This window comes from Lepidochelys olivacea (genome assembly GCF_965140295.1).
Source record: "Lepidochelys olivacea isolate rLepOli2 genome assembly, chromosome: 10".
Lineage (NCBI taxonomy): Eukaryota > Metazoa > Chordata > Testudines > Cheloniidae > Lepidochelys > Lepidochelys olivacea.
The window spans coordinates 43,288,583-43,301,162 of NC_140420.1; the positions used below are offsets into that span (position 1 = coordinate 43,288,583).

A 12,580-nucleotide genomic window follows, 5' to 3' on the forward strand; every position below is an offset into this window, starting at 1 on the left:
AAATTAAGTTGTGTGGAATAAGAGTGGCAGGTGAAGAAGCCAAATGCTAATCAAACAAAACCTTTGGCGTCTCAGTGTTCTCAACCAAAAAAGCCCAGAATAGTAATGTGTTCAATGGCAAACCATTATGTTCATATCAGACTACAAAACAGAAATAAAATACTTCAAAAGCAGAGTCAGACACTTCCTCTTTTTGATAATGCTCTTTCACCAGCATCCCTATAAGCTTGGTACAGGGTTTTTGTTTTTAATACTCACCTACATGGAATAAAACTTGAATTGGTATCCTGGCCCTGCTCAAATATGCCATTCGTAGTACATAGTATCTACAGTCCCTCTGTGTAAGTTTACAACCAATGAGACTGCAATTTTCTTGCAAACCCAGATGCTATTGTATAACTACACTTAAACCCAACAACAGTCTGTATTTGCACATGCACAGAGATTCTACATCTTGTGCTTTAAATTGTACCAGTCACGAAGTCACTTTGGCTAGTAGAACAAGAAATTATATTCTGCATTAAGAGGCACAATCTACACATAATTTATGGATGGAAGTTTTTAACCCACTGTTGTTACAACACAAAGGTACAAGTAAAAGATTACAGAAAATTTCTCCAGCCTGTTCTAATGCATCTGACACCACTTTGCATAGTCAGTTTCTCCTACTGAGATGGCTCTTTCACTAAGTAATGGGAAAGAGGAACATTTTTCAGAATAGGAAAGTTTAAAAGTACAAGTGGCAAAGGGATTTGAAGATGCAGTTTACGAAGCTACTTTTAATCTGAGTTAATGGTGTCACTTCAGACAAATGCTGTAGTTTTCCAGGTATAACTTATACCAAAAACTAGAGACTGGCTGTCATATCAGAAGTCAGTGCTTCATATTACCAGACTTAACTTTGCACTCTATATAGCTCTGAGCAAGATGTGAAACATTCACAAGTGGGACGCACAATGACTGCCTTACATCATTGCTGCCTTACATAACTGCCATACCATAAAATATGGTAAAGCACCAAGTTTCTTATAGGAAATAAAAATAAAGTAAAATTCCTACAGGATTAAAACCAAAAGCAAACTGATCCTCACTTGTGGCAAGCATCAAAACCTGAGCGATGGTTTCATGCCTCTGAACAGGTAAGCTATGTCCAAGACAACATCTATTGCTCCAAGTTAAGAGTTCCATGAAAACTACAGTCTCAATTGTAATTGGGCAGTGGCACACAGTGAGCCACTCATTTAGTAATACATTATAGCTTGGCATGTTAAGTTCTTTCATTTTCAGCTGGTGAAAACTAGTAGGCAAGCCCTAGTTCATTTAAATGCCCTAGCTATATATTAACTATGTTTCACCTATCCTCTTATTTTTTAAGTTGTGACTTTTGGTGCTCACGGAGGGGAACATTTAACAGGAGCTAGAGCAAGGCAACGTTTTCAGGCACCGTGAAAGCATCTCCAACACGTGAAGTGCTGACCTGTGTCAACCTCCTAGTACAGTCCTGGGTTTCTTAAGTGAAGGCTGCCACAATCCTGTTGATGTGTGATGATTTTTGCAAGATGATGCTAAGGGCAAGAATGAGACCAGCAAATTTTTTTTTTAAACTCATGACCAGAGCTGGAATTTTAACTCACTGCTGGAGACAGAAGTCTAAGGCATTAGCCAAACATGCCACTTAACTCTGAAGTTCAGGTTACTATGTAAACTTGTACAAATATAGTGGACTTGCCTATCCTACTAAAGAAAAGAATTCAAAAATATATATAGAATCATAGGACCACACGGTTAGAAGGAACCACAAGTGTCATCTAGTCTAATCCCCTGCCAAGATGCAGGATCTGTTTTGTCTAAACCATCCTGTAAGAAATTAATCTTTAATTCCAAAGAACAGCTATTTTATGCAATAGAAAATGTCTGAAATTAACTCACAGGTGAGCCAATTGACCAATTTGAACAAACAAGTACCATATAATCATTTTTAAACCTGCACAATAATTACAAGAAGCAGATCTTACAGGAGAGCTTTGTCACAATGAAAGCTGCCCTGCTCCTGGGAAACACAATGCATTCCTGCTATAATGAAACACCTTATAAACACTATATGACAGAAGCATGAAGTTCAATAAAGCATTTCCTTCTAGCATCACAATACTTAGGGCCCCAAACAATATTTCATTATAAGCTAAGTACTCACTGAGAAGACAGACTCCAAGGTGTCACAATTTACCTCATACAGGCTACTAGGCCAGATCAGAACATAATGCCCATTAGATTTAAATGTGCCTATTCCTACAACAGATTTCTACTTAGAATGCTAGCATCAGGCAGTTTTGAGTACTTAACATTTTCAAGATTCCATCTCTGACGTTAGATAAGATTTTTAATACAAGCCAGTATGGTATCAGCATTTTCTGCAGCCACTGGCAAATCAATCCTACTGTGGGCAACACGTTTTGACTGTGTTGCCAGCAATACTGAGTCTAGTCAACATTGAGGATATTTCATAAATCGCATGGCCAGAAATCAGTACATTCTGCACTAACCAGAACATCTAAGGAAAACCATTGTTTTATAGTACCACTTTTTCCAAGCAACAATAGGTTCACACTTGCAGTTAAATAGAGCTCTTTTATAGCCAGAGAGCATTCTGAGGAATTTGCACAGCCCCATTTGTGCTGTACTTGAAAAAGCTGTTCTTCAATACTTTTAACAAACACTGCATTGTAACTTAGGAGCAGCCTGGATATTTTTTCGTCTCTGTGTGAAGGCTTTTATCCAGGAAGTGTCTGACTCTCCCCCCACAGACATCAACAAGACTTGCTAATGTTAATGGAAGCAGGACGAGGTCCTAACGGAGGCACCCATTTTTTCCAATACTACAAGCAGTCAAATATACTACAATTTCATCTGTTCAACTACTGAGAATTTAGGAAATAGTGGTATTTTTGTACTAGGTCTGGATCCTGCATAGTGCTGAGCTTTCCGTCCCAATGCAGCAAAGCACTTAAGCAGATGCTTAAAACTAAGCACATTCTTAAGCACTTCACTGAATCAGGGCCAGAATGCTCAGCATCTTGCAGGACAGAGCACCAAATTACAAATTATGCAATTATGAAACCCTGCCAGACTCCCAACAGTTTTTCCCTTATACCAGGGGTGGCCAACTTGAGCCTGAGAAGGAGCCAGAATTTACCAATATACTTTGCCAAAGAGCCACAGTAATACGTCAGCAGCCCTGCATCAGCTCCCCCCACCCCTGCTCCCAGCACCCCCCATCCACCAGCAGCCCTGCCAATCAGCGCCTTCCCCTCCCTCCCCACACCTCCCGATCAGGTGTGTCGTGGCATGCAGGGGGCCCTTTGTGGGAAAGGAGCAAGGGCATGACAGGCTCAGGGCAGGGGGCGGGAAAGGGCAGAGCCTGTGGCAGAGCCAGGGGTTAAGCAGTGAGCACCCCCTGGGCACATTGGAAAGTTGGCGCCTGTAGCTCTAGCCCAAGAGTCGGTGCCTGTCCAAGGAGCCACATATTAACTTCTGAAGAGCCACATGTGGCCCTGGAGCCACAGGTTGGCCACCCCTGCCTTACATATTGGTGGGTTCTTCATGAGCAATATTTTTGCCATGTCAGCCACCTAGGATTTTTAGTCAAATATTCTTAATACCTTTACCCGTCCCAAGACTGAAAAAGACTAGTTCCGCTACTGGCACCAGCACTACTGATATAATTCAGAGGCTCAAGTAAAGCCTATTTACCAAGATGGGGAAAAGACTGAAGTCACACAAGCCTTTTGCTTGAAAATAAAAAAGAAGAAAGCTATAACAACAAAACTAATTATCCACATTACCAACCAACCATTCTACTGAGACTTCAAAATAAGTAGAAATATGGATCAAAAGATTAAAGCTTAATTTTCACAACTGTATTATTCACAGAAGAGCAAAATAAAACATGAATGCAAATAAATGGAGTCAAGCTGGAAGTAGTGACCTGATACAGAAAAGCCTCAATACTAACATAGTTAGTGAACCATTTATTCAGGCATAATCCTATTAATAAAGATTTGACAGAAGAAAAACTTGGCAAGACAGTCACTTGTATCAGAAGTGTCCCTTTTAACAAGAAAGCCTTGTCTGTTAGTGGATCAAGTCTCAGATATCTCCCAGTGTATGTTTCTTCATTTAAAAATCAGCCCAGTAAGTTACTCTGCAAAAGCCTTGGGGAAAATATGTAAGAAAACTGAATGCTTATTTTGATGATCAAAACCCAAAGTGGTTTGCAAAGTGGTTCAGTGCAGTACACAATCAGATTCTGAGATAAGAGATAACATTCTGACCTGTGGTTTAAAGATTGGTTAGCTGAAAATTCCAGACAGGAACAGCATGAGTTTAAGTGGCTTATTCACATGTCTTCTCCTTGTGTTAGCTGCATCCCACTTGACAGTTCTTCCTCAAAAGACGAGTGAGTTTCTAATCAGATATTAGCAACATAAATGCTGAGTGCTATATGTAGCAAACATTACCAAGCATCTGCAATTCTGCTTATGTCTGTGCAAGCACACAGATATAATAAATGTGTTGTTTTCAGCAGTTCAGAGTAATTTGGTAGTGTTTCCATTAGCTCTATTGCACCAGACTCTAGTGGTAAAAAAGAAGTTGCACATAGTTCTGGAAACAGCCATCTTCAGATTAAAAGGTCAACAAGAATTTACAGACATTGCCGAATCACTGACATTAGGCCAAGAACTTATATAATTTAAGATAATCATCTCCACAATGGTCCTAGAATTGTATGGTCATTCCTGATGGGAGCTGATGAAGCAAACTATGTGATGTTTTAATGCAGCGGTGGCCAACCTGTGGCTCCGGGACCATGTGCGGCTCTTCAAAAGTTAATATGTGGCTCCTTGTATAGGCACTAGCTCCTTGTACGGGCACCGACTCTTGGGCTCGAGCTACAGGTGCCAACTTTCCAATGTGCCATGGGGTGCTCACTGCTCAATCCCTGGCTCTGCCACAAGCCCTGCCCCCACTCCAACCCTTCCTGTCCCCTCCCCTAAGCCTGCCATGCCCTCGCTCCTCCCCCCTAAAAAGCCTCCTGCATGCCACGAAACAGCTGATCAGGAGGTGCAGGCAGGGCGGGGGAGGCGCTGAATGGTGGGGCTGCCGGTGGGTGGGTGGCGCTGGGAGCGGGGAAGGGGAATGGATGGGGGGCTGCTGACGTATTACTGTAGCTCTTTGGCAATGTATATTGGTAAATTCTGGCTCCTTCTCAGGCTCAAGTTGGCCACTCCAGTTTTAATGTAATGTAGAGTATCCAGCCTCAGAAAAAAATGACAGTCAGTCAGCATTTCAACAGCATGACAAATTCTATCATTATGAAATTTGCAATTAAGTTTCCATAGATTCAAAGGCCAGAAGGAACCATTGTGATCATCTACTCTGACTTTCTGTCTAACAGGCCAGGGAATTTCCCCAAATTAATTCCCAGATCATTTCTTTTAGAAAGACATCCAATATTGATTTAAAAAATGGTCACTGATGGGGAATCCACCATGATCCTTAGTAAACTACTCTTAAAAAATGTATGTAATTTCCTGTCTGACTTTGTCTAGCTTCAACTTTCAGCCATTAGATCATGTTATACCTTTCTCTGCTAGAAGAGCCCATTATTAAATATTTGTTCCTCATGGAGGTATTTATAGACTAACCAAGTCACCCTAGAATCCTCTTTTTTAAACTAAATAGATTGAGCTCCTTGAGTCTATCACTATAAGGCATGTTTTCTAATCATTTGGTCATTCTCACAGCTCTTCTCTGAAGCCTCTCCAATTTATCAACATCCTTTATGAACTGTAGACACTAGTCCTGGACAGCGTTCCCACAGCAGTCGCACCAGTGCCAAATATAGAGGTAAAATAATCTCTCCGCTCCTACTGGAGAGTCCCCTGTTTATGCATCCAAGGATCGCATTAACCCTTTTGGCCACAGCATCGTACCAGGAGCTCATGTTCAGCTGATTATACACACCAACCCCCAAATATTTTCCAGAGTCACTGCTTCCCAGGATAAAGTCGCTCATCGTGTAAATATGGCATACAGTCTTTGTTCCTAGATGTATACATTTACCCATATTAAAAACATTGTTTTCTTCCACGCAGTTTACCAAGCAATCCAGATTGCTCTCAGTTACCTGTCCCTCATAATTCACCATTCCCCCAATTTGAGTCACCTGCAAATTTTGTCAGCAATGATTCGGTGTTTTCAAATAAAAATGTTAAATAGAGCAGGGCCAAGAATAGATCCCAGTGTGACCCCACTATAAACACACCTCCTCAATGACAAATTCCCTGTTTACAATCACATTTTGAGACTTCTCAGTTAGTTTGCTATGCTTGTGCCCTATAATTTTATTTCAGTTAAATCAGAATTTCAGCATGGGCTCAGACCAAATCAAATCTGATGATAAACTGTTCCTGTTTAAGATTTACCTTGTTATGCTTTACTTTGGAAGCAAATTGGGGGAGGTTGGAGAAGGTAAATTTACTTCAATCTTATTCATACAGAAAAGAAAATTAGTACTACTAGGTAATAAACTGCTTTCTCACAAATGTTTTAACATGGCCAAAGACCCACTGAACCTGCTAGCACATGAAAATTATACCAGCCAGATCCTGTGTTCATCCATGTGTAGCTTTTCCAGCTTTAATTAGTATTTTTCCTTTGCTACAACTACAAGTTTGTTCAGTCAAAAAATTCTACAAAGTCAGTCTAACTTTTCTACCTAGATTCTGATCAGACACAGGTATATTCACTAACTCTGGTAAAACTGCCAGATAATGCTAAACTTCCTGGATATTGGGCAACTCTGCATAAAAAAACTCACTTTAATATTATACGAATTACCATGCATTATAAAATAGTTGTAAACATGATTTTACCCACTGCTTGACATTGGACACTATCAGTAAGCTGAATGAAGATACAGAGACGCCAAAACACCTAATACTGGATGGAACAAGTGGGACTGCAACAACAGATCTCCAGCAGGATCCGGGCAAGTACTACTATGTGACCCTAAATAAGGTTTACTGAACCTAAAACAGCAGCAGTTCTGGTTGAATGCCACAGACAGAATGCAGACTAGAATCTTTTATCAGAAAGCAAACAGCAACAGAGGAGTAGATAATAGCAATCACTGGAAGAGCAATTTAAAAAAAAAAAGCCTGACTGTATATTTTTATAAGTACCAAATTAAGTTTATTTATCCATGAACAGATTTTAAATCCACGGGCATTCAAATCAACAACTGAAGATTTTATACCCTCTTCTGATATCCTCTAGTGCTTAAGCTGATTTTAGGTCAAAAGTTTACTTGTTACTATTCTAACCCAAGCACTGAAACTGATTTCTGAACTCATGTGCATTAAACAAAAAAAGACTTGCAGACATAAAAATATATAACAGCAGCAAAATGGCTCAAGTTGTTCTGAACTGGCAGACCATAATGCCTGTGGGGAGCCCCAATGAAATTAATGCTCTCTACTATTACATGCTCTAGGATCTATTTTGGGGAAGTTCATGGCCTGTGTTGTCCAAACTAGATGACCACAATGGTCCTTCTAGCCTTGGAATCTATGAATGTAATTAAAGATCAAGGTATCTTTCATGTATAAGAGCAATGGGCTGGTTTTTTTTGTTTTTGGGTTGTGTGGGGTTTTTTTTGTTTTTGTTTTAATTTTAAGTAACTCTGGATGTCTTGTCTCAAGAGGCCCACTGCAGGAATCTAGGTGACCACACACAAAACTACTACTGCTCCAAGAGGCAATATTAAAAAAAGAAAGATATGTACAAAAGACCTTGACTTAGAAATTAATGAATGAGGCAGAGAAGCTGCTGAGTGGTTCACGTTCAAGTCTAGAAAAGCTCAATTTTCAATCTAGTCCTCAATGGCCCTTTAATACTTCTCTAGCACTTTACATACACACTTGGTACAACTGGCTGACTGCTCAGGAATGAATCAGGACTGATTTATATCACTCTGATTTAAATCAGCAAGCAGGAAACCTTATTTAAACCATCAATTTTAATTTTGTTTTGCATTTCTACTTTATTTTCCTAAAGAAAGGTTGGTTCTCTTTGATTGATACACCCACTAAAACATTTGCAGCTAAATACAGCCTTTATAATATATTTGGTACTTTTTGCCTAACCAGAAGATATAGTCTATCTATATGCATTTATATAACTAACATTTATTCAGATTCTTAATTTTTGCATTTATGTTAGAAAATGGTGAATGACATTTATTTAACTTTTTATATTAACACAGATTAACTTTTTACTTGTGATTTGTGTAACAATGCATTTGGATGGAACTTGTAATTAAAATGTGCAAGGAGTATTTAAAAACTGTTTTATTAGTTAAATAAAACTACCTTAAATGCACCGCATACATAAGAAAAAAGTTGATAAAACATGATTTGTATTTAAAACAGATTTATTTAAACTAAGGAAGGATTCTGTCCTTAGGGTATTTAACTCATGGTTACCTGAAACAATGTCCTCCTAGAGTTTAGAACTAGTAGATCTCTTCCTCACACACCGTTTTTATTCAGAGATCAGAATACTAAAACAAGCTTTCCTGCTTCTTCAGCTCCCAATAGGCTTCTCAACTTTGAATAAACTAGTCATTAAACTGAACTATTTGAACAAACTAAAATGAAGATAATATTCTCTCTGCAGCTGCAAAAGAGGTTACTACTTAGGGGGGAGGGATAGTTCAGTGGTTTGAGCATTGGCCTGCTAAACCCAGGGTTGTGAGTTCAATCCTTGAGGGGGCCATTTAGGGATCTGGGGCAAAAACTGGGGATCGGTCCTGCTTTGAGCAGGGGGTTGGACTAGATGACCTCCTGAGGTCCCTTTCAACCCTGATATTCTATGATTCTATACTGCCAAGAGGTGGCTTAGCACTATAACCAACTCTTGGTTCCAGATGCTTAGCCAGTGATTTCCCCACCAGTTCAGCAGTCTCTCTTTAAAAGTTCAGCAGCAAATATGTACTGCTTGATTTTTTTTATTTACATTTTAAGAAATTATAGAAAGTTTGTCAATTTCAAATTTAATTGTAAATAGTTTTAAAATAAAGATGTACTTAAATACAAATATCCAATAAAAATGATTTTCATCTATCCTAATCAGCACTGGAACGGCAGAGATACTACAGGGAAGGATTTAGCTCTCTGTGAGTATGTACAACTGTACAAAAAGCACAGTGCATGGCTGCCTTTTCTCTGGTTCTAGAATAATAATGCTATCAATTAATGGTCACTGCTGTTCACCCACAAAGCCTCATCTACACAACTTATAATTAAACAAAAAAAATTAGAAATTATAGTCAAAATAACTCTGATTTATAACATACAATAGCCTTGCTCTTAAGCTTAATATGAGACTTTATAGGCTTGTGTAAAGCAAATTTGTGTCACTGCTTTGAAGCAGTCAGGAAGCTGGTTCAGATGCAACAAAATGCATCAAGAGAGACTAAGTAATGAGTCATCAGTATAAAAATTGTCATATTGTCTGAAGGCAGTAGATGAAGCAGCCCTTTCAATTAAGAACAACATTTTAACAGTCACCAGAATTTCTACCATTTACTAATTTGTAATCAAAACCTTGGGTACTATGAATGCATTCAGCCCAACTGAACTAGAGTAAGACTAGTCTGTTTCAAGTTGTCAGTGTTTTTTAATTTTACATTAGTGATACAGAGTCATATCTTAGGCAAAGCACCATGCTGAAAGTGGCCTAATAATTTAATGCAGCATAGTACAGTACCAACATAAGCATGATAGCTTAAGCTGCATTTTGTTACAAAGGTAACACAAGACAGAAAGAAAAGGAGTACTTGTGGCACCTTAGAGACTAACAAATTTATTTGAGCATAAGCTTTCATGAGCTACAGCTCACTTCATAGCTCACGAAAGCTTAAGCTCAAATAAATGTTAGTCTCTAAGTTACCACAAGTACTCCTTTTCTTTTTCCGAATACAGACTAACACGGCTGCTACTCTGAAACTTGACATAAGACAGAGACCACCTTCTATGTTTTCAGTTGTTAGTGTTCTGATGTAGAAGATTTTGATACAAGAGGTTTGGTTTGGAAGACAGTTTAATACTTAGACCACTCAATTATATTCTTTAATTTTTTTTTAAATTTCCTATAGCCAGACACGCAGAAAAAATTATCTGTCAGTGCCACATTTATTATTCGCATTGTATGTACTTACTAACTACATAACTTGCTAAATACACTCAGGAAAAATGGAGGGTGACAAACCTGGATGTAAGGAAATAATTCTGTTGAGTAGCAAATGTATCTCCATTTTATTGTATAAAGTGAATAGTGACTCAACCAGAAAGAACAAGCATCTTGCAATGTTAGCTAAAAGGTACGTATACTGGTCTATACAGACCAAGTTCTTTGGATGGACAAAAAAAAAAAAATCTTTAAAAAAAATTTTAAGTAAAGATTATTTTTCCATTTCCCCCCATACTTTCAGCTACACGCCCATTACACAAACAAAATGCCTTCAGTTTCCTCAACTCCAACACAGTTAATTGACTAGAGGTGGGGTTTTTTTAAGAGGCAGTTATTGGGCTCACCCAGTCCTGAGAAAGTAGTTACATTAAAAGAAACAATCCAAATGCACAAACAGGAGACCATGCATTTGAGGAAACCTGTCCTCTTAACCAAATTTTACTTTCTAACTAAGTTAGTAGAAGCAATCATGCTCTCACTCCTCTGTGCATGTGCTACCATCCCCTCTTCAATTAGATTACTAAAATGCTAAACGGAAGTCAGAAGGAGATCGGACAACCACATACTTTAGCTCATAAATTACTACATGTTTAGAAACCAGACAGACAGGTACCCAGGAAAAAAATGCTCTCTTAACCCCCTTAAGACACGGCAAGCAACAAGTTTCTTGAGATATCAAGTATGGAATGGTTGTTATACCAAGGTAGAGCTGAACCCTTAGAGAAATCCAAGGATGATTTTAGCCTCATTCCTCCACCCACCAAATTCCAACCTGAAGCTGAAATCCAAGGATGCTCAGGATACAAAGATCAGGTGGTCCACAACTGAAAGGCTAGTTTGATAGTACAGACATTGGAGACAAAAGAGATTAGCTGTGGCAGAAGATATTTTTCCGCCGGGGGGGTGGGGGGAGAAGAGAGAGAGTCCCTGCTACTGGGGGGATTCAGCCCCCTGTGCCGTTATTGTGGGTGAGAGAAAGGTTATCACCGCCCGCCTCACTGATAATTCTGCAGAGAGATTATTTGGCCTTTGGCAATCCCCGCCAGCCCGGCGGGTGCATCCCACATACCACCCTCCCCGGAGAACGCCCCCCAACCTGCCACCCGCCCCCATTCCGTGTGCCCCTCACCCAGTCAGCACCCCAAAAGAGGGCCCGCTGCTTTCACGCCCCGCCCCCAGAAACCCCCCGGCTAAGGAGCGGGTCCCCCGGGCCACCGATCCCTCCCGCTCCGGCCCGGCCCGCACCTGGATGACCTCGTTGACCTCCCGGATACACTCCACCATGTGCTGCAGGATCTGCTCGGCCGTCAGCACCTCGTAGCGATAGTCCTCCTCCTGCTCGTGGCCGCCGCCGCCCCCGCCGGGGCCCGGCCCGCCGCCCAGCCCGCTGCCGCCGCCGGGGCCCAGCCCGCCCGTCTCCCCGCACAGCAGCCCGTCGCGCTCGCCTCCTACGCCCAGCCCGGGCTCCACCAGCTCCACCTCGCCCAGGTCCAGGTTATCGTCGTCGGGCTCGTCGTCCTCCTCGTCGTCGTCCTCGTCCTCCTCGGCGCCGCTGTCCTCGCTGCACTCCTCGTCCTCGTCGAACTCGTAGTTGTAGCCCTCGTCCGAGTCCATGGCGAGGCGGCGGCCCGGGGCTGCCCGCGCCGACCCTCCGCCCTCCCCCCGCGCGGGCTCCTGGCTGCTCCTGCGCCGCGGCCTGCCTCTGCCCGCGGGACAACAACACACAGCGCCGCCGCCGCCGCTGAGCCAACAAAGGGACGCGGCGGACCCGCTCCGTCACCGCGCGCCGCGGCACGCACGCACGCACGCACATTTGGCGGGGCTCTGCCGTGCGCGCTGTCACATCGCGGCCGCCATCTTGAGTGAGGCCAGAGGGGGTGGGGGTCTGGTCTTCCTCAGTGTTGCGACTGCGGATCTTGGGCGTGGCATAGCTCTGGGTTTCCTTTCAGTTACGGCTGCCATCTTGAGTGTTGTTGTGGACATCTTGAGTGTGGCGAAAGGTCCTGCGACTAGTTTCTTCACCGTTACGGACACCATCTTGGATGTGGCGAAACCCCGCCAAGCTTCTCATTATATCCGCCATGTTGAGTGTGGCCGCCTTTTTCTTTCCCCTCCCGCTGCACTGTCAGTCTTCTCGGTGTTGGTTCTAGGCAATGTCCACTGTGGTACCTAAGCAACTAAATCACCATTGGGTCCCTCTGTGTGCGGGTGGGGGCCCAGTTCAGGCTGTGTGATTCCATGTCAGGCACACGCTGCCCAGCTCCAC

General features: G+C 41.8%; 1 protein-coding gene across 2 annotated transcripts in view; it reads right to left on the reverse strand.

Annotated features, from left to right (window-relative positions):
- ARIH1 (ariadne RBR E3 ubiquitin protein ligase 1) overlaps positions 1-12,114 on the reverse strand; it is a 113,296-nt gene extending 101,182 nt beyond the window's left edge. The window contains exon 1 of one of the 2 annotated variants that reach the window (XM_084642399.1): positions 11,560-12,114. In XM_084642399.1, coding sequence (XP_084498525.1) covers positions 11,560-11,928 — 369 coding nt within the window. In that variant the 5' untranslated portion in view covers positions 11,929-12,114. The remainder of the gene's footprint in view (positions 1-11,559) is intronic. The other variant, XM_084642400.1, reaches the window with a different exon arrangement.
- Positions 12,115-12,580: the final 466 nt, after the last annotated feature.